We start from the raw sequence: 27,122 nt of genomic DNA, 5'->3' as shown, positions 1-27,122 counted from the left end.
AACTCCTCAAAAGGCAAATTTTGCGATTATAATATCGTTCCTTATTCTTTATGTATTTTCCTTGTATTATTGAGATAAATGAGTCAAAACAGGGGACCTGTATCCTACGAAGAAAAGAATTTTCAACACTACTGCAAATTCCCACAAAAGGATTAGAATATTGCTTCTCACGATATTGCTTCTTATCATAATTAGGAAATAACTCTCTAAATATTCAATTCTAGGCTTGGAACACTTCTAAATAGAGCTAAATCATTCAAAAACATCTCTACTCAAGAAAATTTTCACCTAAAATAAATCTCTTACGGAGAGTTTCTAGTTGACTAATAAACTGAAATTATCTCTTAATTTTAGTGGTTGTTCAACCATTAATCTCACAATTGTCAAGTCTCAGTGGCGGGTTATGTTTACTTTGGAAAGATTCGGTTAATGTTACTATTAGTTCTTTCTCGACAATCACATTGATTCAAGTATATAGTGGTCAAATTTAACATGGCATTTCACAGGATTCTATGGTCATCCTACTACTCTCAAATGAATCCATATTTGAGAACTTAATAGGATCCATAATCAAGATAACTCCCCGTGGTTGATGGGGGAGATTTAAATGCTATCCTTTAAAGCCACGAGAAGTCTACTCGAAATTCTGCCGATGATCATCTTATTTCTAATTTCAAGGACACTTTGGATTCTTCGTCACCTTTGGACATGGGTTTCGTAGGTAATTAATACATGTGGTGCAACAATATACATGCAGATGCCCAACAATGGAGATGACTTCACAGATTTCTTTGCAGCCCCTTTTATTAATATTTTCAAAACAAATTAGCAATGAGGGAAGTAATCCAAGATCGTGGCTCTTTTGATTCGTCGATCTTGGTCGGATTCTATTTTTGGACCAGATGCTCATTTGAGCTTTCGGGCTCTGATACCATATTAATATTCATGAGTTTCAATCTCAAAATCAATTGACAATGAGAGGAGTAGCTCATGTCTATAATAAACCTATGTAAGATCTTTTTTCTTTTCAACGTGAGATTCTTAACATTCTTTCGTAACGTGAGGTGATACATATATCTTGACTGGTCAATTTGAAGAATGTTGGACTCATCACAAGTTTACAACCAATGCTGCTGCAATTATTCAAGAAGTAGGGCAGTGGGCTTCAGTGGAACCAAGCCACTCCCTTCAACTATCACCGAAATGCAACATCCACTGCCTTTGTTAATTAGGGTTCTCCGATAGTCTGTAATCTTTTTCTTAGGTCAAAAAGAAAAAATCAGCTCTTTTCTACCGATACTATTGGGATATTGAGGGTCTAAAATGTTAGATAAATACCTAGAAATTCTAAATAATATAGGCAATCTTCAAAGGTGGAATGCCACTAATATTGCACTCATCCCAAAAGTTAAACACCCCAGTGCATTTCTGACTTTCGCCCCATTAGTATTTGCAATATATCTTATAAAAATGGTGACAAAGGTTCTAGCCAATCAGTTTGAAAGAGTTTTGGATGAGATTATCTCCCATAATCAGTCAGCTTTTATTAAAAGCAGAGCCATCAATCAACCTCATAATTGCCCACAAATGTTTACTTATAATTGGGAATTAGAAGTCTGGTATGCATGGTCTTGCAACCCTAAAGTTCGATCACAACAACTCAATTCTCTATTCCGATCAATGAACAATTAAAAGGTACCATCACTCCATCTAGAGGTATTCGGCAAGGGAACCTTCTCTCCCCTTACTTATTTTTTCTTTGTGTTGAAGGGCTTTCCATGATACTTTATTATGCAGATTCAGTGGGAAAGTTTAGTGTGTATCAGTTTCAGGAAAACATGTCTTGGGGTTTTGGCAAAAGTAGCTATTTTTGGAGGGTCCACTTGGATAAAAGGTCCCTATTCCCAAACTATGTTATCTAATCACTTGCTAACATCAATTTTGTGTGAAAATACCTATTTGTTTGTTTTCTTCAATTTATCACTCTCTCTTCACATTCTCTCTCCTCTTTCCCTCTCATATGGTTACAAATTCTCTTTCTTGAAAAATCCAACCCCACTTTCTCTCTCTTCTTTACTCACCATAAAAACCTTAAATATTTATTTCTACCTCTCTCTTTATCCCTCCTAAGCTGCCTCTTCTCATTCCCATTCTTTTTTCTTCACTTTCTGAAAAACAGCAACAAGCTGCTCCATTTACGATTTTTTTTTTCGATGAGAGACAGATGCCGAGAGCGAGAGCGAGAGGGGCTAGAGTGAGAGCAAGAGCGCCAAGAGCGGGAGCGAGAGCGCCGAGAGCAAGAGAGTGAGAGCTTTTTTTTGTGTGTTCTATTTTTTTTTTTAATTTGGGGGATTTCTACGAACTCCTTGTTCTTGGTGTTCTTTGTTGAGTTTTTATCTCTCTTTGAGGTGTGACCCGTTCTTTTGTGTTGTGTATTTGTTATTGTTCTGTTTTTTGAATTTTAAGGTCCAACAATGGAGTCAAGATTGAAAGGGAATGGATGAAGAATAAGGAAGAGAGAGGAGTGCATGCCTTCAAAATCAAAACAAAAAAATCAAAAATCAAAGGAAAACAAAAAATCGAATGGAATGTGATGTAGAAAAAATGGAAGAAAGAGAGAGGGAGAGAGAGAAGTGCACGTCCTTGAAAAATCTGATAGTGAAAAAACAATCAGGGAGGGAGAAAGAATATCTGCAGAGAAATGGAAGAATGAAGAAAGGAGAGAAAGAGAGAATTGGGAGGAAGAATTGGGAGGAACAGGATAGAGTAGAGAAAAGGAGAGATAAAATAAGAAGGGATAACTTGTAATTTCAAGCAAAAATGACGTAAGCAAATTCTTAAAAAACATAAAATTTGGAAGTGGGGATATATTTCATAGTTGGCCTTTGAAAAGGCTATTCAGCCCCATTTCCCCTACTATTTCTCACTTACTATTTGCAGGTGACATTTTAATCTTACTTAAGGCAAATGAACTTGAATGCTTGCTCCTCAAAGAAGTTCTTGCAGACTCTGCCATAGCATCTGGTTAGTCCATAAATTTTTCCAAATCTACTATTATGTTTTCCCAAAATGTCCATATTAATAGATAACAGTACCTCCAATCTCTTTTGGGCGTGCAACTTGTTAATATCTAGGTAATTACCTAGACTTACCCTCCTCATTCTGTCGAAGGAAAGAAGGTGATTAGAGTTTCTTGAAGGACAATTTTGAAATTGATGCAAGGTTGGAAGAGAAATTTCTTTTCATCAACGGGGAAAGAAATCCTTATCAAAAGTGTGGGCCAATCTATACGAACCTACCGGTATGTGTGTCTTCCGACTTTCGAAAGGTTTTTGTGGTGATCTCTCTGAAACTCTCACCCGCTTTTGGTGAGGATCCATTAGCAAATAGAAGAAGCTTCATTGGATGAGTTGAAAGTGCATGTGCTTACCTAAAGAGCTTGGGGTCTTAACTTTCTTGACTTGAAGGGGCTCAATAAAGCTCTCCTAGCCAAATAAGTCTGGAGATTTCTTCAAAAACCAAACCTTCTAGTCTTTAGGGTGCTGTGGGCCAAAATAACCTGGATTCATTTACTCTAGACACAAAATCTCACTCGTAGTTTTCCTATATTTGAAAAAGTTTGTTTTGGAATGGTGAACTTCTAATTGAAGGAATTAGAAAGTAGGCTGGAAATGGAGGCTCGATCCGAGTGTTCCATGATCCTTGGCTGCCTAGAGAGTGGTCTTTTAGACATCTCTCCCCTCCTAACACTCATAAGGTCATTCAAGTTTCTCACTTCATTCGTCCTCTATGCACTTGGGATATTCAAAGATTATCAGATTTTCTACCTCAAAAAGATATCAACCTCATTCTAACAATTAGTTTTACTTGTCGTAATCTCCTTGATGATGTGGCATTTTGATAAAAGGGGTTCATTTAGTGTGAAAGTTCATACAAGCTATATATGAATCTAAAGTTAATCTCAAAAGCTAGCAGTTCTATCATGTGCTATTCATATTCATGGGTATCCATCTCAAAATCAATTGGTAATGAGTATCTTCCTACCATGGGTATCCATCTCAAAATCTTTTATTTGGAAAGCAAACCATGGGTATCTTCCTACCATGTGCTATTCATATTCATGGGGTTCCATCTCAAAATCAATTGGCAATGAGAGGACTAGTCCATGTCTATTATAAACCTTTGTTCGGTCTCTTTTCTATTCAATGTGGGATCCTTGACACAACCTACCGAGAAAATGTATGGATATATCACGTTATTGTCATTGCTGTCACAATAATTTTGAAACTGTTATGCATTTCCTCTTCTTTTGCTCTCGGGCTCAAGCTATCTAGCAAGCTATCCTCCCCTCAGCTCAGCTTCTCCTTGATCCCTGAATGACACTTTTTATTTTATTTGGAAGAAATGGCAAACTATTCTAAGCAAATTAGAAAGGGATGTTGTAACTATTAAACTTAGCTTGAAAGAATGGGTTAAAGAAATAGAATTGAAGGAACAATGAAAACAGATGATGTATTATTCTGGTTTGTGTGAAAAAAGATGTTTTACAAGCTAAATCCAAGATGGATAAATAGACACATGAAAGACTACCATTGACCAAGCTAAAGCAAGAAAGGAAAAATAAAATAGGTAAGGAAGGTTGCAAAGTAATAAGAAATGAATAAAGGCTAGCAATTAAGGGATATTGCTGAGTAATTGAGTTGTAGTAGATTACCTAAAATCTTCACCAAATAAGGAAGGAGAATATGTTGAACATGTAATGATGCCAGTTAAGGACTTAGATCTACTGCTGCTATTTTGAAATATCACTTGCTGAGGTGTTAATATATCCTACTGGTGTGTTATTTTGTTGTATTTTGCTGGTGTATCATTTTGTTGTTTATCATCGTCTATCGAACTCAAGGTAGTGGTTGAACGAACGTCGAGTTTGCTCCTTAAGTCTTTAAAAACAGCTTTAGCGAGGGGTTTAGTGAGGATGTCAGCTATTTGTTGTTTGGATGGAACGAACTTGGTGATGAGAGAGCTGAGAGCAACCTTCTCACGAACAAAATGATAATCCATCTCAATGTGTTTGGTCCTAGCATGGAACACGGGATTTATTGACATGTAGAGAGCACTCATGTTATCACAATATAGTTAAGGTGTTTTAAGTATTAGGATGACAATGTCGCGAAGGAGGAAGCCAATTTATGTCAGTTCGGTAGTTGCATTAGCCATTGCTCGATATTCTGCTTCAGAACTTGAACGAGCGATGGTCGATTGTTTCTTGGAAGACCATGAGATGCAGTTTGAACCAAGAAATATACAATATCCAGTGGTACTCCATCTTGTCAGAGGACACCATTTCCAATTAGCATCACAAAAACCATATAAGTTAGTTGTGCTACGTTTATAAAATGTAATACCATGATCTACCGTTCCTTGAATGTATCGTAGGATTCGCTTCACAACTTTGAGGTCTGCTATGGTGGGATTTTGGAGTCGTTGGCACACTTTATTCACAGCTTGTACGATGTCAGGACGGGTGAGAGTGAGGTATTGAAGAGATCCTACTAGGCTTCTATATTGTTTGACATCTATGGGTTGCTCATCATTGGGCAAGACCTGTGTTGATATGGCCATTGGTTTGCTTATGGAGGATGCACCAAGCATATTGGATTTGCAAAGAAGAACACGAGCATATCTTCCTTGGCATAATGTGATTCCTTTATGAGTATGCTTGACTTCAATTACAAGGAAGTAATGTAGGACACCAAGATCTTTTAACCCAAACTCACCACTTAGTGTTTGTATTAACTATTGAATGTGAGAAATATCATGCCCTCTAAGAATAATGTCGTCAACATAAATTAACATAAGCGTTAGAATATAGTCCTTTTTCAATATAAATAAGGAGGGATCTGATCTGCTACAAGTAAATCCCGTATGGAGAAGAAAGTTAGCCAATCTATCAAACCAAGCTCTAAGGGCTTATTTTAACCCATAAATAGATTTTTCCAACTTACATACATGAGTAGGATAACTTGGATCCACAAAACCGGGGGTGGCGCCATATAAACCTTTTCTTTAAGGTGACCATGGAGAAAAGTATTTTTAACATCTAATTGTTGTATGGGCCAACTTAAACTAGTCGCTAGGGATATGATTAGTCTTATTGTAGTAGGTTTGATCACAAGGCTATAGGTTTCTCCGTAGTCGAGTCCTTCTATTTGAGAGTAACCTTGGGCTACTAGTCGTGCTTTATAACGATCGATGGTGCCATCTTCCTTGTGCTTTATTTTGAAAACCCACTTGGATCCTACTATGTTGGAGTCATGAGGTCTAGGAACAAGGGTCCAAGTATGGTTTTGTAGGAGTGCCTTCATTTCATCCTTCATTGCACTTTGCTAATGAGGTTGGATCAAAACTATTTTGTAGTTCTTTGGTTCTATTTGAGAACTTGAAGCCAAATAAGATTGGTGATATTTCTTAGCTTTCAAGTGATGGACTTCTTGAGCTAAGTTTGTACCAAGGGATGGATTCTCAGCTAGTTTTCTTCATATAACCATTTGATGAGTAGAGGGGATATAAGATTGGCCCAATTGGTTGCTTTGATCTTTTGGTAATGTTTCTGCAGGTGAAAAATTCAAATCAATATGAACTAAGTCACCAATATCTTGAAAATAACTAAAATCAGCATTTGTAGGACAAGGAGAAGAATTAGTAAGGAGAGAGGAAGTCAAATCTGATGCATTGATTTCACCAGTTGCTACTTCTTTTGTATTTGATTCACTGAGATGGCTTCGTGAATCGGGTTGCAAACCAAACTGTTGTGTTTGAATTGAGCTACTACAGGGGTGATTTTGGTCCTCTTGAACTCCTTCAATTGAGCTACTGATTTTTGCTACTATTGTAGATGTATTGTTGAAATCACCTTCAATTGAGCTACTGATTTTTGCTACTACTGTAGATGTATTGTTGAAATGATTTTGGTCTTCTTTATCTCCTTCAACTGCTGGTACAACATCTAGACTTGCCACAATGGTAGTTGAGTAGCTAATTTTTGCTGCTTGTCATGAATTGGTATCTGCAGGTTGGTCTTCTTAATTTGTGGCTTGAGTCTTGTTTTCAAGTGACTTTACAGATGCTTGAGTTTAGGCTGCATCTTCATTCATTGTGCCTGAAAAGTAGTAACAACAAGAGGAGAAATACTCTTGATAGAGTTGTTAGCTATGGTTTGATTAAAGGGAAAAAATTCTTCATCGAACACTACATGCCTTGAGATATATATGCGATTGGTCGAAGGGTCAAGACATCTATATCCCTTATGGTCCATACTATAACCGACAAAGACACAATGATATGTTCGTTTAGGGAACTTGTTATTTGGTTTGCTTTGTAAGTAAGGAAAACATCGACAATCAAATATTCTCATATTATTGTAATTAGGAGTTCTCCCATATAGCTTTTAGAAAGGAGAGTTCATATTTAAGGCTTTTGTAGGCATTCTATTTATGAGGTACACGGCGGTTAAAAATGCATCCACCCAATATTTTAAAGGTATACGAGAGTGAAATATAATAGCTAGGCTAGTTTCTACAATATGTCTATGTTTTCTTTCTACAGCTCCATTTAGTTGGGGTGTGTAGGGACATGAGTATTGATGGTGAATTCAATTTTGTTCCAAAATATTTTGAAAGGCAATGGATTGAATCTCTCCTCCTCCATCACTTTGAAAAACTTTTATCCTCCATTTTCAACTAACAATTTGAATTTAGTGAAGCAACTTAAGAAATCAGACTTCTTTCTTATTGGATAAAGCCATATAAATTTAGTGAAATCATCTATAAAACTAACGTAGTATTTAAAGCCTTAACCAGAGGTTATAGGAGCAGGTCCCCAAAGATCACAGTGCACTTTATCTAAGGGATTTAATGAATGAATTTCATTGACGCAACTTTTTCCTAGTTGACAACTAATGCAAACTAAGTCCTTTTTCCAATTTGACACATCAATGAGCTATTTGTTGGACAAAATCTTTAGAAAGTTGTCATTCAAATGCCTAATTCTTTTGTGCCAAATTGAACAAGAAGCTTTATTAGAGGAATCAACAAAAACACATGAATCATTAACTGAAAAATTAGAATAATTAACTAATTTGGTAGAGGAGTGAGTAACAAAGGCTTCAGCACATTCTTCTTGTTTGGGGTGCAGCTTTCCCAAACGATAAAGACCTTTCTTTTCTTGCCCTTCAGCTAGAATTCGTACCTGTTGATCCTTTATAAGAAATTTGTCAGCAAAAAATGTGATTGAGCAATTATTGTCCTTAGTTAATTTGTTAACAGATAGCAAATTCTTTTTTATTTCAGGAACTATTAGTAGTACATTATTAAGGGCAAGTTGGCCTGTTTTAGTTTTAAATATAGTGTGTCCAATATGTGTGATGTTTAGCCCATTTTCATCTCCAACAATCATTTTATCATGGCCAAAGTAAGGACATATAATTTTAAACTTGTCGGGATCGTTTACAACATGTGAGGTTGCTCTAGAATCCGCATAGATGTTGGTATTATTGCCTTCATTCAGTGTGAGAGTAGCAAGTGCTTTACGGATTTCTTCTGACTGATAAGCATGATCAAACCTCTTCCAACACTCCATGGCAGTATGGTTGTTTTTACTACAGATTTGACATGTCATTGTTCTATCTTCTTTGCGACCTGAGATATTATTGCTATGATGGGTTGAGTTGTGTTTTGATGTCGAAGAGAAATTACCTTGTTGCTGGCAGTTGTTAACCTTAGTTGGTATATTGTGATAAAAACTTCTTCCTTTGGAAGAAAAGTTTTTTCCTCTCACCCTGTCTCGTCCACAGCTGGCATAAAAGGCTTGATTAATGTTTATTTGATTTGCCTTTTCTTCTTCTTACTCAGCTACAATTAGTTGTTCATGAGCTTTCAAGGCAAGAATAAATTGATTGTACGAGGGATAGGGAGGTTTGGATAACATGGCTATTCTGAACTCCTAGTAATTGCTCCCTAACCCTTTTGCAATATGGAAGACTCTAGATAGATCATCCAATGGCTTTTTCATTGCTGCAAGCTTGTCACATAAACTCTTAAACTTTCTAATATAATCATCCATAGATGATGTTCCTTTCTTTAGAGTAAGAAGAGCTTCATTGGCATGTATCTCATTCTCTTTTGTCATAGTCAATAATAAATTTTCAAGAGAATGTCATACCTGTTTTGCAGTATCAGTACCTTCAATCAAAGCCAACACATCTTTCGTAATAATTCCAAGAAGTCATGAGGTAAGAAGGCCATCATTGTTGGTCCATGTGTTGAATTAAGTGTTAATTTCTGCAATTTCTTTTTCATCTTGGGTTTACTTGATCTCTGGTGGATCTTCTTTGAGGTGATGCTCTACTCCAAGAGTCCTAATAAGTGGCAATACTTGTGTCTTCCAAAGTAAATAGTTAGAAGTGTTCAATTTGATGGATATGAGACTTGCACATTGATGAAATGATTGAATGGTCAATGGTGCTTCTTGTTTTGCCATGGTGAAGATATGAGAGAATTGGTAGTTGATATGTCTTTCTTGTGTTGTGTCTATAGCTCTGATATCATATAAAACTTAGCTTGAAAGAATGGGTTAAAGAAATAGAATTGAAGGAACAATGAAAACAGATTATGTATTATTCTGGTTTGTGTGAAAAAAGATGTTTTACAAGCTAAATCCAAGATGGATAAATAGACACATGAAAGACTACCACTGACCAAGCTAAAGCAAGAAAGGAAAAATAAAATAGGTAAGGAAGGCTGCAACGGTAATAAGAAATGAATAAAGGCCAGTAATTAAGGGATATTGCTGAGTAATTGAGTTGCTGTAGATTGCTTAAAATCTTCACCAAATAAGGAAGGAGAATATGTTGATCATGGAATGATGCCAATCAAGGACCTGTAGATCTACTGCTACTATTTTGAAATATCACTTGTTGAGGTGTTAATATATTCTGCTGGTGTGTTATTTTGTTGTATTTTGTTGGTTTATTATTTTGTTGTTTAACAGTAACCACTTTTTATTGGTCGATTTGGAATGATAGAAACCAAATTAATTAACCAACACAAACAAGTTCCAAATGTTCCCCAAAAAGCTAATTGGATTACCTCGTACGTGACTTCGGCAGGAGATGCAAATGCTCCCATCCACCCCACCTTGCTCCGCAACATGGATCACTAGGAAAACGTGTGGATTCCGTGCCGCATTGGCTAAAGCTAAATACTGATGCAACTTGTTATTGAGTTTGTAAAGAGTGCAAACAAACTCACACATTGGTTAGGGAAAAGGGTGATCCATGGTATATAAAGAAAGACAATTATCTCCATTGGTATGAGGTCTTTTGCATGAAACCAAAAGTTTCTCTTGTTATTTTTTACAAAATTCACGGAAGAATCAAACAATCACTTCTACATGTTACCCTTCAAACGGGAGAATGGATCTCGATCATTCCCTGTTTGATTTTGTTAAAATAAAAAAGGTCTCTTTTCTCTCTCACACTGCTCTTGCACCTTGAGTCACGAGTTGGCAATCCTAATTCAAAGGTTGATAGTTCTTGGTTTCGTGAAATTCGTTGGAAGAGAGGATCCATTTGTAGATCCTCTCATGCTAAGGAATCTTGGGAAGATATTTATGGTCTAGAAGTTCATCATCCAATTATGTAAATTATATTGATCTTGCTCAAAGTTTTGTAATTTAAATATATGAAATGGTTGTCAAATTCTCTCCTATTTTTGGGTGAGAGTTTTGACATTTGATCCAGTGACGATCTTCCACAAAGTGATAATAATAATCTTTTTATTGCTGCCCCCTCATCAACTCAATATCATAAACGTGAGAGTAAGAAAAAAGAGGGGAGATGATGGAAAGATTAAAGGACAATATTGACACAATATATTGTGTGTTTCACTTGTGCTAAGCATGTTTAGTATAAAACTTATTTTTTTATGTGTATATTTAGAAAGGTATTGGGAAGACTAAAAGAAATTTGAGACTTGAATTGGCCAAAATAACATTGAATAATAACATAAATAATAGTATGAATTCATACTACAATTTTGTGCCATTGAAAAAGAGGAAACACGACATTTAAGAGGACGATGAAAGATGGAAAGGCAAATAAACGTGAAAGGAAGAGAAAATATGGAAGATGGAAAGATTACAGGACAATATTGACACACATTTAAAAAATGGAAGGGTAAAATGGACCGTTAAAATTTCTTCTTTTTAGTACAACATGTGGGGGTGGGGATCGAATTTTCAACCTTCTCGTTATGCTCACTTTGGCTAGTCATTAAAGTTGATTGCTCTTTATATATATATATATATTCTCCTCTCCGTGTACGTTGATCGAGTACTAATTTTATTCATGAAGCTTAACGCATGAACTATTAATATCATAATATTCTACTCTAATATCAGGTTAAATCACTATTAAATCTAAAAGCTTACGATGTGTTTGGTTGTAAACTCGGATTATGTTTTTTTTTTTTCAGATTCACTGAATCAGTGGATTTAGCGAATACAAGTTGGCAGGATTTTGGAGATTCGTTTTTTATATTACTAAACACACCTTGAATAATTTTTCAAATTGAGATTCAATTACCAAATTTACTACCAAACATATATCTGAAAACACTAAAAATAAAGAATACTAACTCTGTTTTTAAATTTATGTTTCCTGATTACCAATAAAAGGCGTCCTTAACTTTTAAATTTAAGAATTATGATTCAGACTTATATATTAATTTGATTCATGAAACCCTACGTGAGCTTTTCACATCTTGGACATCTTACTCTGACTATATATTATATTACTATTAGATCAAAAAAAACTTAAACTATTAAGTCTATTTAATGATTTACAAAGAGTGTCAATAATTATAATCTATGATCTAATTAACTTATAAATTTAGGGTTTGAGGTTGAGTAGTGATTTAACATCTATTTCGTCCTACCAACTTTAAGAAACATTCCAACGGCAGAATCGATCATATATATGCAGATAAGTGTAACCCTGATCCTTCATAGCAGCTGCTGCCATTAGACATTGGCTCAGAGCCTAAGCTGATGTTGCTGCCATTTTCATCATCATCCATGGAAGCTGAACTTTCCACCTTCTTCTTCTTGCTCACGAAACGGCCTCCGCAGCCCCTCTCCCTTCTCATGGCGTGCAGGTGTCTCGACTCGTGAAGATAGGGCTGCACAATAAATGCATGAAAGCATAAGCTGATGAGATAGGAATTTGTGGTTAAAAAGAAGTGAGCTTGCTACTCCTTTTGGTTACCTTCTTTTGTGATCTGTTTATCCTGTTTTCAACTTCGGCTTTGGCTCGGGATTGTCGTCGACGTAGAATTCCATGGTACTGCTTGGCGTTCACGTAAACAGGTTCTTCTGCGATCGCAAGAGGCAGAGCCATTCTACCATGTGCCACTTTGCTATATTCTGAATTCTGCTAAGATAAAGCACATACTTTCATAATAATTATTGGTACCATAATACCAAAGCTAAAGTGTTACTAATTTCTGTCGGTTATCCAAATATAACCATAAAATTCAATAACTAAAGAAAATCTAAACCCTACAACAAAATATCAAATCTATAACTCTAAAAACACGTCGAACAGAGTTAGAAACATCAATGATAATACTTCGCTATTGACCGATCAGTAAGAATTTTTTGTTGCTATTAAGAAAAACGGTGCTTTAACTACTTCAAGTATCTATATAATGATATGATATTGTTCACTTTTGGCATAACTCTCATGGTTTTACTTTTGGTTTCACCTAAAAAGTTTCATATTAATTAAGATAATATCTCTCACTTTATGTACCGATGATCTACCCCTTATTTAACTAACATGAACTTTGGTCGCATTCCCCACGGTTACATTAAATTTTTTATAAGTAGGAGATGAATACAAAAGGAGAGTGAGAAAAGAGAGATTTTTTTCTTTTTATTCAAAATAAATAAATAGCTGTCAAATTTTTAATGATAGTTAGTAAGAAGAATTCAACTGATCGCGCCTATCAATAACTAAGTATATTGTTTCATCCCAAATAACACCCTCAACTCATTATAGATCTCTTAGAGACGTAATTACACTATTTTCTAGTACTAACTCATTAAACTAAGTACCTCAAAAAAAACAAATCATTATAGTATAGAGACTACTTTTTGGGTTTGGATTAGTTTATAGATTTAACCAATTTTATATTGATGGAGACTTAAAAGAAATCATTAGTAAATATATTTCAATTTTTCTTTCTAACAAAAAAAAACACAAGAAACTAAAAGAAACAAGAGAAGGACAAGATTTTAATATCTGATATTCATACCAATGTTTGAAACCCAAATGGAGGCATCGTTATTCCTCCATTGCAAGCATCATGGTACTGGTACGATGTAGCTGTCTGTTAGAAAGAGAAATTAGTTCCAATATGAAGAGAGAGAGAGAGTGAGATCTAGAGAGAGAGTGAGATCTAGAGAGAGAGAGAGAAAATACCATTGGAAGGGTAACAAGCTCTGAGTGGGAAGTGGAGGCAAGGTGTTCATTGTTCATCAATGGAAGCATAATGGATGCATCTCTACTCTTATTTGGTGTTGCAGCGGATTCTCCACCTGATCATGTCCAAATTCAAACAAGACTGTTCTTCATCATTATTTAATTTCTAATTTTATGTTTTAAAATGTTCAGAGAGAGAAAGATAAGTTTGAGATATCAATATTCATGGATTCTATTTCAAAATCAATTGACAACCAGAGGAATGGTCTATGTCTATTATAAATTTTTGTAAGTTAATTGAGAACTAGAGTTACACACCATTCTATTTTTAGAAACTAAAAAAAAATTCATGGATTTCATCTCAAAATTAATTGGCAAAGAGAGGAGTAGTCATGTCTATTATAAACCCTTTTTAAGTCCCTTTTATTTTCAATGTGGGATCCTTAACTCCTTAGCACTAATATCATATTAATATTCATGTGTTCTATCTCAAAATTAATTGGTAATAAGAAATATAACCCACTTATATTACATTATAAACTATTGTTAGGTTGATTATCTTTTTATTGTGGAATATGCCCTTTTAAGATAGCATTTCTTTTTGGTTCACCAATCTAGGCCGAATTCCATTATTTGACTCAATACTTATTTGAGCTTTTAGACTATAGTATCATAAAATAATGACAGTCTGCACAATATTTAAAGGAAGAATAAATCTACTCATATTAAAAAACAGATACTGTACTCCGAATATAAAGAAAATAACTCTAACACATCGAGCAATGTAATAGGTAAAAGAATAACTACTGCATCAAAATCAAAAATAGAAAACGAGACCAAAAAATAACCAAGGTAAATAGCTTTCTCTCAATATTAATGAGAGATAAATTGTTCTTTATCATAATACAAGTGATCCAAATGATATCTTTTTTTTTTTTAATTCAAACAAGGTTAGATTTCTTTCATTAAATTAGAATATTATTACCTGTGGGTGGGTGGTGATTTAAACCTACGAACTCTTAAAAGGAGTAAGAAAGTTTAAGAGTTGAACTATGCACAAGTTTAATAGATTTGTTTGAAATTTTTTTAGTAAACAAATTGAAATGAATATTGAATGTTCAAAAAATGCTAATTGATATGAAATATATAAATTTAAATTTTTAATGTCACATCACTATTTCAATTTCAATGGTATTTTTTAGTATGACTAGACTAGAAAGTTAATATCATCAAAGTAAAAGAAAACTAAACTTTTTAAATATAAAAAAACAAAACTAAACGATATTTTATAGCTTGACCAAATGACATATTTAACCTTACCTTGAGGTGGGGATATAGTTGTTTGCATTTGCTTGATGCTTGTTTTGGGCCCTGGCCCACTGCTAACCAAGCCTTTGGGCCAAGCCCAATTTGATTCGTCTTCCTTTGACATGGTGGTGGTGGTGGTAGTAGTAGCGCCGCCGTGTCCGCCGCCGTGCCACCACCAGGATTGAGAATTATCAGTGGTGTAGTTTGGGCTACGGTTTCTGGTTTGCAGATTATCACAAATTGGACGGTTTCTATATTCTGTTCCAGAGCTCATCATTTGCAGTGTTCTATGAAGAAAAGGAAAAAAAATTTGAGTCATTTTTTGGCCAAAACTGATCTTCGTTAAAAATAAAAAATATATATAAAGAAAAAACTAAAATTTGGTTGATCATTTGGGAGAATATATTTATTCTTTTTAAATGGTTTTTAGTAGTTGTGATTAGATAGCTCGTAATGGATTTTATTATTCAAAAAAGTCATAACGGGATAACATCTTTATTTTTTTCCTTAGAAATAAAAAATTGATTTTCGAGGATAAACTAAAAGAAAATAAGTTAAAAGTGACCATGAGTGAGAATTCAAACTCACTACTTTATAGTCGATAATATATATATTAAATAATTGAGCTATGTTCACGAAAAAAAAATCGCACAACTTTTGTTTAAAAAAATATATATTTGAAAACAATACATCCCAATATTTCAATATGCAACATTGTAAAAAAATAATAATAAATTAAAATTTAAAAATAAACACTTACAAATATCTACTATTCCTGAATTTTGGAATAATTGACTATTGAAAACATATATAATAATATTGAAAACATAGCAACATTGAAACTCTGTCATAATCAGAAACAATGGATCTCAAGTAGAGACAAATTCTATTGAGATTGGTTTTTTTTTTTTTTAAATTTGTATGGTGGTTCCTTCAACATTTGTAAGGTCAACATTTTAAATTTGTTTTAATTTTCTCTCTCCATACTTTTGAGAATTTTAATTTCACTTTTATATTCTTAGTTTATTTATTTCCAGAATAAATTTTAAACACCCGTTAAAAAAATAAAATATACAGATAAAATAAAAAAATATATATATATATAGAGATGAAATTGACACAAACATAAAAATATTACAAGCTCAAGCTCAAACATACATCTTTAAAAGTCGAATATTAATTTAACGAACTTAAAAAAAAAAAGGAAAAATAAGACGTAAATCCATGTTGATACATGCATATGCATGCATACAAAATACATACATATTATAGTCTTCTTTGTGTATGGCCAAGGAGCAGACTTTTCTTTGTAAAAGCAAAGAAATTTTTTATTTTTTTTCCTTCAAAGAAGATTCAAAAAAGTTTCTTGTACAAATAAAGTAAAGCAAAGAGAGAAAGAGAGTGGTGAAACTAATTAAACTCACAGTTCAGACATTAAGATGAGTGTTTGGGGTCCAAGAAAATTCTGGATTTCTGATCAGAGTGAGCCAAGAACACACCCAATTTACCAAATAAAATGAGAGAGAGAGAGAGAGAGAATTAACTCACAGTTTAGAGAGAGAGAGAGGAGTGTTTGGAGTCCGAGAAAATTCTAGATTCTGTGAGAAAAGTGAATTTTCTGAGGGAGAGAAAGGCAGCAGATGGCAAATGAGGAAACACAAATTAAAACAGAGATTGAGACTGTAATTTATAAGAGAGAGAGAGAAAATGCTAATAGTGAAGCAGACATCATTGTTATTCCTACCCTCTATTTAAACTATTTTTGTTAATATTTTTCTCTCACCCGACAAGGAAAAATTGAAACAGTCGAATATTTTTTCATTTCTCAGATTGGTATTCGTCGATAAAGAGTCTATTTTCAATATATATTGAAAATTTTATCCACTTGAAAAAAAAGGATAGTAATAAAGATATGGGGTCTTATGGTATCACCTACCATGTCTTATGTTCGATTCCTATGTCTATAATGATTATTGTGTGTTTAGACAATGAATCTCGATTATAGGAATGACATCGATTCTAGAAAATATAATATATATAATGAAAATTTTGTGGAAAGAGAAATCTATGGTTGAAGGGACAAGGAATTAGAAGAGGGGTTTGGTAATTGGTATTATCTCTTTTCTTTGTTTTTATTTTTTTTTATTTTTATTTTCTTGCCATGTGAATGAGAGTGACATGGATGTTCTCCATTTTCTTGGATTCAATGACCAAACCTACCCTAATTTTTAACCTTTTTTTCCTTCTATGAATTGTTGTTTATAATTTCCCATACCTACCTCTCTCCTATTTTTCTTTCTCTTTTTCTTTTTCACTTTTTCTAATTTCCTTTCTATCTTTTATTTCTTTAGGCGAAAGGAGCCAACAAGGAATTGTCCCTTAATTCGTCGTAATTCAAAAAGTATATTTAAAAATTTAAAAATTTTTTAATGTCAAAATTTAAAATTGGTAGTTTTCCTCTAATTTGCTCCCCTTCCTCCCAAATTTTCATAATTGAAATATTTTATATACAAATAATTAATATGTACAATTTTGTCTCATAAGAAAATGTCCGACTTTGCCTTTGCATAGGTCAGATTATAAATTTAACCTTTCTAAGAAATATGTAAAACTCAACCTTTACCTAAGTCAAATTATAAATTTAGCCTTTTGACTCTTTAATTGATATATATATATATGTGTTTCTATTTAGTCTTTGTTGTTAAGCAATATTATTATTTAAAATAAATGTGACCAGACTATTATATATAAGTATTGACTGAATTGACATGATGTGATGTTTTGATAAATGAACTCGTGTGGGTTGAAGGATTCGATTCACAATTTTCTAATCAAACATAGATCGATGTCTTAACCTGTTTTGCTATATTTCTTCAGGTTACCATTAAAACTGATTTTAAAGTTGCATATATTTGATAAAGATTTCATCTTTATACTTATTTACTTAACAATTTTAAAGTCTATTGAGACCCTTTTGAAGACTTTAACGTTTCAAATTTAATTATGATTTTTGAAAGTGAATACATACAGATGACATAAAAGGAAATCACATGGTATTGAACAAACTATATTTTAAAAAACAAAAAGCAATAAGCAAATTATTGATCAAATTAGTGATTTCAAAAACTAGAATTATCTTCGTAAAAGATAAACTATATAGTGAAAAGACTTTTTGAAAAATTAGTATATTATAAACTTTTGTTAGAGATAATCCTTAACCGGTACTCTAATATCACATCAACATTTATTAAAGTTCAATTTCAAAATCAAAATTGGTTAAGAGAGGAGTAACAGTGAATTATAAATCTTTGTTAAATCTTATATCTTTTCAATGTCGGATCTTTAACATAGTTCATTTATAAATATGAGTTTTAATATGAAGTTACCTTGGAACTATCCGTGAATTGAGTTATTAACAAACGACAAAAACCTTTTTATAGTGGAGGTCTAAATCCTCACTTCCATCTTTTATAATACTGAAAAAAATCAAAATAAAACTTATAATTATATCTAAAACAAATAAGTGGGAAAAGAACTCCCATATCTAAGTTACATTGGAGTGAAAATAATCAACATTAAAAAAAATCTAATGCCTTTTTCTCCTTTTTATACTGTTAAATATGAACTTAGCTATATTATTTTGATTGATTTGGTCACTTGAAATTTACATAAATATAAATTATAGCGAGCGAAAATGTCTACTTGAATAATATGCAAACATTGGTGAGAATCTAATACTCTGAAAATAAATAGGTTCTTCTATAAGATTCGTCCATTGAAGAGTGAGCTACGGCCAAACGTTATATTGAAAGACGTAGTCGATGGACAAAACCAACAAATTAATATTCTTGTGCTATTCATTGTTGGTCCCAAAGGGACGAACGAACTCATAGATTTAATTTTTTCTTTCATATGTTATCGAAAATCATACCGATATGAAATATATTAGTTGCAAATAAGGATTTGTTTTATGATAATTAATGCTGTCTTGTAGCAAAATTTCATCTCAATTAATTAAAAAAAAAGAGATGTGAATAGATAATCTAAATCAACTAATGAAGTTGATGTCAAAAGGATTGACACGACTTTGGGGAGATAAATACAAAATCTAATAGCATTTTAGTAAATTAGAAATTAAAGTGAGGTTAAAATAGTCCAATAGAAGAAGGAAAAAAGGAAGATGAAGGAAAGAAACAACATGAACAGTGATATTTTGTTTCTCCATTACCAAATTTTCAGGGGAAAATTAAAAGCATCAACTTAATTATAAAATTTTAATAATAATGAATTATGTATGGAATTTACATCCATTTATATTATTATTCAGCTAGATTTAAATTCAACCTGGTCATTTAAAAAAAATACTTTCAGTAGAAAATGTGAAAAAAATAAATAAATTTGATTATAGAAAAAAAAGTTCAAAGGTTGCATCCACAGTGGAAAAAGATCAGAGAAGGAAAAGAAAATATGAAAAAGAAACTTTTTCTGGCATATTCCGACACCATAGCCTAACTTAAATAGTAGTATTATTTTCTACTTAAAAAAAATATATTTAAATTCATATTTTTTTGAGGAGAAACTTCAATAGAAAATCAAATGTTTTAAGATTTCTACTTAATACAAAAAATAAATTTAATAATAAAAATAAAATAAATATTATATTTTGAAAAGGTTGAAAACAAAAATAAGGATAAGACTACATTTGAACAAGAGATAAGAATGTAAAATTTGAGATTTAAATTATTTTAATATTATTTTTTCAATCTCAACCTAAGCATAACTAACTAGCTTATTAGGTACTGGTAACCTAAAAATATTGAGATCGATTTTTTTAATTACAAAATATTTAAATAGTTTTCTAATTTTTTTTCCCTTCAACAACCTATCTATTTCCCTCTATACAAAAAAAACTATAAAGTTAATAATGTACGAATTAAATAACTAATAGTAAATACTATATATTTATATTTATCTATATCTCACCTTTGCGTGGAAAAAAACGAAAAGACAAAAATTAGAAATTAGAAAATGAGTTGACTGGGCCCCGCCAGTTCGGAAAAATGTTAAAGTAAGTGCCACGTGGTCCAAAAAACGACGCTAACTCATGAGCCAGACGTTTACAAAACGACACGCACAGATCTCTGTGAGCAATCACACGTGTCGATACTGTAAGAGGTGGGGCCCACCGGCAGATCTCGGAGTAAGGAAAATTATTGGAAGGTCCTCGGATGCGATGCCCACTCAACAACTCACAACTCTTCCCCCTCCACGTGGGATCTTCTCGAAGCTTTGGAAAAAACAATAATGGACCAATCCAAGCCTCTTGAATATTCTATTTATATTATAACCTATGCTTTTTTTTTTTTTTTTTAAAGTGTAGCTAACTTGGATGATTTTATCCTAATCAGTCTAGGACGGGTGGGACGACTCGAGGTGATATGAGGTTTTAGACAAAAATTTTGATCTAAAAGAAAGCAAGATTTTTAACAACAAAAATAATTTTTATTAATACTTTATTCCAATGTTCTTTTTGGTTATAATTTATGAATATCTTTGTTAATTATTTTTTTTTAACAATCGAATCTATAAATCAACTCAAACATTCCTGTTCATCACTAGAATTCAGGATTTCTATATCAAAAACTAAAATTAATAACTTATTCATTGCCTAATTAAATTGTATTAGATTTAGTGTCAAATAACTACAATACATATAATAAACTTTATCAAAATTCTTTGGGTAAACTATTCAATTTCTATCATGTTTTTTCTGAAAGGATTGAATCCCCAGCGGGAATGATTGATCGCTTGTGATTCAACTCGGTTTAGAAGTCATACGTTACCGAATTTAAAACAGAACCATTTCTATTATAAATGAGAGGTTAAGCCTCTTGGGAGGAAAAAACTTACTTTTGTAGACCATGAATGGATTTTCTTCTTCGAGCATAAATTTTGTGACAACACAAACAATTTTTCACGAACTCAAGGTTGGGACACTACCACAAGCAACCTTGCTATTCTCTGAGTTTAAGAACCCGGATTGTGGGATCCTTCTACTTGGAAAAAGGAACAAAAATTCAGGGAATTTGAGTTTGATAATGAGAGTGATTTGTTTTGCGTACAGTTTTTGCCATGGGAAAAACCAACCCAAAAAACAGCATTAATCTTTATTTTTAATGAATGAGGGAGTAACCTCCCCCTCTCCACGTCACCACTTCCGAGCAAAACTACTTGGGAGTCCTTAATTAATTTAATTTAATAAATTAATTAAATAATTAATTAAATTAACACTATTTTAATTTAATTAATAATTAATCAAATGTCATTTAATTAATTAATTAAATGAACATAATTTAATTAAATCAACTAATATTTGAATCATATTCAAATATACACCCCTGATAACCTATAGTATTTAATACGAATCTAATTCACATTAAATTTTAAAGTATAGTTTTAATATGAATCCAATTCACATTATTCTCTCATATTACATAGTTTTATAATGCATTAATTGTGTTATACACAATTGACTCAAATCCCTTTAATTAAATTTGAACAATTCAAATTCTTTTCGAGACTTAATGTTCTTAATTACCCTTTATGAGCTAGCAAAGAGATCTAATGGACTTATAGGCCAGAAGCTCCAACGTTACGAGATTAATTAGTTAAACTCATTAACCACCTTAATCAACAAACGTTAACTGTAGGTTACTCCACTAAAAACCCGCAGCTGCACTCTTCTCACTATAGAATATTCCTATGTCCACAGATATCGATCATTAACGGCAAGTCAATCCTTCACGAGTGCTCATAACTCTAGTTGGGTCAAATTACCGTTGTACCCTTGAGTTACATCATTCTTCTTAAATATCACTACTTCTCTAATGAACAACCCGATTATGGTCCGACCAATAACCGGAAGTCTCTCTCGGACCAATGAGAGGGTGGGGCCCCTTGTTCAAGTTTCAAAATCAGCACTTAAGAGAACACTCATCTACTTTCTTAAAGTTGGGAAGGAGCGAATTTCATCTTACGTAGTTATGTTCCCAGCTACCCACTAGGTCTCATCCCCAAAATGGTATTATTATTGAGTCGACAACCCAGACCACTCTCACCCATACAAATCAAAGAACGATCTCTTATAGGCAGGAGTCCATAACTCGCTCAAGATTAAGATTGAGTTACCTGATCATCCTATGAGATAACAATCTATTGACTAACGGTGTTACAACCAATGATTAATTATTTTGCTGTCCGATCTTATACAAACTAATTGTATAGGATAACCTCACTCGCATGTCTCTACATGAACGACCTGAATAAAGTCGTTTGTAACTATTACAAAACGAGTCGTATCCATTGCGTTACCAGGATAAGGTACCCAACCTTATCCATGTACTATAGATCATTTAGGTTATTACAGGAACATTATCCACTTATATATCGAATATATATTGTATATATACTGTATATCAAATATATATACTATATATCAAATATATACACTGCATATTAAATATATACTGTATATCAAATATATACATTGTATATTAAATATATACCGTATATCAAATATATAATGTTCCAGTTACATTAAATAACATTGGATCTTAGTTTATTGGATTACAAGTAATGCAAAGAAATAATAAAATAACTTTTATTAAAAATAAATAAAATGTTTACAAATTACAAACTCACGAGCTCAGGGTACTAAACCCAATAATCTCCCATTTGTCCTAAAGTCAGTGGGATGTATATAAGGATTACAATAAACTATGGCATACAATATACCACTGACATCTCCCACTTGTCCTAGACTAAATGGTACATGTCTCGTAGACCTAGATTCTCTAGGTGACCCTGGAACACTTTAGTCGTGAGAGCCTTTGTAAACGGATCAACAATATTGTGTTCCAAAACAATCTTTGTGACGATCACATCTCCTCGTTGCACAATCTCCCTTATCAGGTGATATTTCCTCTCTATATGTTTGCCTCTTTTGTGACTTCGAGGTTCCTTTGAGTTGGCCCCTACACCACTATTATCGCAATATAGTGTAATGGGCAGGGACATGTTTGAAACGACTTCCAAGTTTGTCAGGAACTTCCGAAGTCAGACAACTTCTTTAGCAACTTCGCAAGTAGCTACATACTCAGCTTCCATAGTAGAGTCCGCAATACAATCTTGCTTAACACTCTGCCACACTACAGCTCCTCTATTAATAGTGAACACTGATCCTGACGTGGATGTCTGAGAATTCTTGTCAGTCTGAAAATCAGAGTCAGTGTACCCGGTGAGGATCAAATCATTAGCGTCATACACAAGCATGTAGTCCCTCGTTCTCCGAAGATACTAGAGGATTGTTTTGACTACAGTCCAATGTACAGGTCCTGAATTGGACTGATATTGATTGGCAATCCCTACTGCATAGCATATGTCAGGCCTAATACACAACATGGCATACATAAAGACTGCCCACAGCTGACGCATAGGGAATACGTTTCATATCCCCAACCTCTTGAGGTGTCTTAGGACACTATTCCTTAGACAACATAATCCCATGTCTAAAAGGCAATAGCCCTTTCTTGGAATTCTACATCGAATATCTTACTAGTATTTTGTCAATATACGATGCTTGAGACACAACTAGCGTTTTGTTCTTGCAATTCCTAAAGATCTGAATCCCAAGAACAAATTATGCTTCTCCTGAATCTTTCATTTGGAATTGTTTTGCCAACCAGTCTTTTACGTCGGTGAGAAAACCTACATCATTCCCAATGAGTAGGATGTCATCAACGTATAAAACTAGGAAAGCTATAGTATTGTTGACGACCTTCTTGTAAACACAAGGTTCATCAATGTTTTGGTCAAAGCCATAAGATTTGACCGCAGTGTCAAACCTTATGTTCCAGGATTTCGAAGCTTGTTTCAATTCATAAATGGATCCCTTAAGCTTGCAAACTTTTTGCTCTTGACCCTGTTCTATGAATTCTTCTGGTTGAGCCATGTAAATGCTCTCATCAAGGTAGTCATTCAAAAAGTTGTCTTAACGTCCGTTTGCCATATCTCATAGTCATAATATGTGGCAATGACTAAGATAATGCAGATAGACTTCAACATGGCAACAGGGGATAAAGTTTCTTCATAATCAACTCCCTCCTACTGGGCATAACTCTTTGCCATGAGTCTAGCCTTAAAGATTTGAACCCTTCCATTGACATCTCTCTTCTACTTGTAGATCCATTTGCAACCTACAGGTTTTACTCCATCAGGTTGATCCACAAGCTCCTAGATGGAATTGGAGTACATAGACTGATCCATAGCCTTGACCCATTCATCTTTGTCAACATCTTTCATTGCATGTTTATAAGACAACGAGTCCTCAACGCCATCATCAAGTATGACGATATAAGATTCTGTTAATCCCACGTAACGGTCAGGCTGAGTTACAACCCTCTCACTACATCGAGGCCCTATCAAATCTTGTGAAGTTTGATGTTGGCTCGATGTACTGGCTCCATCGTCAATCCTTGTTGATGGTCCAGCAGTATCAGTCGTACTGATACTTTCATTAGAAATTTCATTTAACACCATTTTACTATGGGGTTTATGATCTCTTACATGGTCTTCTTCTACGAAAGTAGCATTTGTCGATACAAATACTTTATTTTCCTTAGGATCAAAGAAGTAACCGCCTCTCATTTCTTTGGGATAACCTACAAATAAGCATACCTTTGAACGATGTTTCAATTTATTTGGGTTTGCCACAAGCACATGTTGGACATCCCCAAACTCTGAAGTGTCTTAAACTAGGTTTACTACCTCTCCAAAGTTCAAACGGTGTTTTAGAAACATTCTTTGATGGAACATTGTTCAGGGTATAAAATGCAGTCTCCACTACATAACCTCGAATGAGTTAGACAATTGAGCATAGCTCATCATTTACCGAACCATGTCTAACAAGGTTCTGTTTCTCCTTTATGACACACCATTTTGTTATGGTGTATCAGGTGCTTGGGAGTTGGGAAGCGATTCCGCGTTTTCCATAATATAGTCTTGGAATCTTAAGTCCATGTACTCACCACCACGATCTGATCGAAGTGTTTTAATGGACTTACCTAATGAATTTTCAACTTCAGTCTTATACTCTTTGAACTTTTCAAGAGCTTCAAACTTATGTTGCATTAGGTAAAAATACTAAAATCTTGAATAATCATCTATGGAAGAGATGAAATATTCATACCCACCCTGAGCTCGAACATTCATCGGATCACAAAGGTCTGAATGTACAAGTTCTAAGGGTTCTTTGGCTTTATAACCCTTTGCTGTAAAGGGCCTAATTCATATACTGGTAAAGAGTTGTTGTCTAACTCACTTAGGAGATCGCTCTTAACGAGCTTCTCAATCCTGTTGAGATTAATGTGGCCAAGCCTAAGGTGCAAAAGATGAGCATTTTCTTTAGGAGAAATTCTTTGTCTTTTTAGATCGTGTTGTTGTAGTTTTAAACAATTCTGTGTTTAGAATTGTTATAGTTAAAGTTAGTCCTAATTTGTACCAGTTATTTTCTAATTTTGCTGAATAAATTTCAACACTTTTTCTTATAATAAACGCTTCATTATGAAGAAAAGAGTTTGTCATGGATTGTTCAAGTAAGCAAATAACAGAAATTAAATTCCTCTTCATTTGAGGGACAATGTACACATTATCTAATAACATGTAACATGCTTGCTAAAAAATGACTTGACGCTGGCCACCGCAACAACAGAGACGATCTCTCCGGTTCCAACTCTGAGAGACATCTCTTCAGCCTCCAGTTGCCTCAAGGAACTAATTTCCTGTAAAGAAGAGCAAACATGATTAGTGGCTCCCGAATCAATTATCCCGGAAGAATCATCATTCTCCACCAAACATTTTTCTAGAACGAGTACATTGAATTTACCTTCTTTGACTTTTTTCTTCTCGGCCAAGTACTTATGACAGTTCATCTTCCAGTGCCCGTCAACACCACAGTGAAAACATTTCCCTTCTAGACAGCAGTGGGGACAGTTTTATTCCCCTGTCCACCCTTCTTCTTCTTGAAATTCTTTGAACCCAAAAAGAAGGTCGAGACTTAGTCTTAGAGGTCAAACCTCTGTGGAAGTTTTTTTTGGAGGTGACAGAATTTGCCTCCCCTTCAGGTCGCTTATTTTTCATAAGGGACTCGTAAGTTTGGAGCTCGTTGAGGAGCGTGGTAAGGTTGTATTCCAGTTTATTCATCACAGCGTTGCTGCGAAACTGAAGCAAGCTCTTCGGAAGAGACTCCATAATAAAACTGACTTGGCTGGAGTCGTTGATGACAACACCATTCATATCCGCCACGTTGAAGTGGACCGTCATACTGAGAACATGTCCTCGGACAGATGTTCCCTCCATTAGTGAGTTGAAGATGAATTTGAGAGCTTCATGGATGACTTGTGAGGAAGGTTTTCCAAACATGCCATACAATGAATCCATGATCTCGAGTGTAGTGATCATGGTCTCATGCTTATTAACCAAAACATCAGATATGTTGGCCAAGATGTAGACTCGGGCTTTTGAGTTGACCTTTGTCCACCTATCATATACGCCACGAATAGCTTTCGTGGCGTCAGGTCTAGAGGTCTCCGGACAAGCCTCCGTTAAGACAAAGTAGAGATCATCTACTACGAGTATGGTGTGAAGGTTCGTTTTCCACGCGGGATAGTAATGCTCAGTTAGTTTATCGGCGGCGAGAAGTGAAATTAAAGACGTAGACATAATTGCTAAAAACAAACAAATTATTTACATTAGAACTTTGCAAAAACTCTTTAAACCAATCAAATTTAGGAAATTAAGAAATAATCAACCCAAACGATTAAATAATTTGCAATGATACTTTAATGATTTAGAACAACTGCCACCAAAGGGTAGTCAGTTATTCCTTCACTGAATTGAGACTATCTCAACCAAGCACTATACTAGGATAACTCTTACACCTATAATGATTAGCTACTATTTCATTTGGTCTAGAAATCATTAACTAACTTAATAATTTCTTGTAAGTGTATCATTTTCATTTTAGACCTTAAAATTCCGCCTCGACACCCACCAAAGGGTAGGACAATACCATTGCAAAAACTTTAGAACCCTATCCATTTCTAGAGTTTGCCAGAGAATTGATCTCATGCAAACACTTTTCGAAGGGAGGATGCTCCGAGGACACCATGAGGCCGAGCATGAAACCCTTTTTTTGCAAATTCATGAAGGAGACCGT

General features: G+C 33.9%; 1 protein-coding gene and 1 long non-coding RNA gene across 5 annotated transcripts; one reads left to right on the top strand and one right to left on the bottom strand.

Annotated features, from left to right (window-relative positions):
* Positions 1 to 1,900: 1,900 nt before the first annotated feature.
* LOC148213260 (uncharacterized) lies at positions 1,901 to 10,797 on the top strand. 2 transcript variants are annotated; one of them, XR_015791940.1, is made up of 2 exons: positions 1,901 to 3,024; positions 10,166 to 10,797. It is a non-coding gene; the product is annotated as an uncharacterized LOC148213260 (long non-coding RNA). The 2 variants fall into 2 exon arrangements; XR_015791939.1 differs by having other exon boundaries at positions 7,073 to 10,797.
* Positions 10,798 to 11,855: 1,058 nt separating this feature from the next.
* Positions 11,856 to 16,564, bottom strand: LOC111019574 (nuclear transcription factor Y subunit A-7). Of its 3 annotated transcripts, none has more exons than XM_088118967.1 (6): positions 16,397 to 16,564; positions 14,861 to 15,135; positions 13,541 to 13,656; positions 13,374 to 13,448; positions 12,323 to 12,490; positions 11,856 to 12,236 (listed from the first exon to the last, which is right to left on the bottom strand). In XM_088118967.1, exons 2-6 carry the CDS (start codon positions 15,123 to 15,125, stop codon positions 12,027 to 12,029), a joined length of 834 nt encoding a protein of 277 aa, XP_087975093.1. In that variant the 5' UTR covers positions 15,126 to 15,135; positions 16,397 to 16,564; the 3' UTR covers positions 11,856 to 12,026. The 3 variants fall into 3 exon arrangements, with proteins under 3 accessions (XP_087975093.1, XP_087975087.1, XP_022151660.1); XM_088118961.1 differs by having other exon boundaries at positions 16,273 to 16,408; XM_022295968.2 differs by having other exon boundaries at positions 12,323 to 12,487; positions 16,273 to 16,408.
* Positions 16,565 to 27,122: the final 10,558 nt, after the last annotated feature.

Source organism: Momordica charantia (genome assembly GCF_013281855.1).
Source record: "Momordica charantia cultivar OHB3-1 chromosome 1 unlocalized genomic scaffold, Mcharantia_2.0 BLBB01000001.1, whole genome shotgun sequence".
In the NCBI taxonomy this organism is placed as follows: domain Eukaryota; kingdom Viridiplantae; phylum Streptophyta; class Magnoliopsida; order Cucurbitales; family Cucurbitaceae; genus Momordica; species Momordica charantia.
This window is presented reverse-complemented; position numbering and strand designations above follow the sequence as displayed.

What these genes read in the sequence shown, in the direction of transcription:
- LOC111019574 (XM_088118961.1), bottom strand. An exon ending in AACTATATCCCCACCTCAAG is followed by an intron (nt 13,657 to 14,860) that starts GTAAGGTTAAAT and finishes GGACATGATCAG; the next exon opens with GTGGAGAATCCGCTGCAACA. An exon ending in TAAACAGATCACAAAAGAAG is followed by an intron (nt 12,237 to 12,322) that starts GTAACCAAAAGG and finishes TTTATTGTGCAG; the next exon opens with CCCTATCTTCACGAGTCGAG.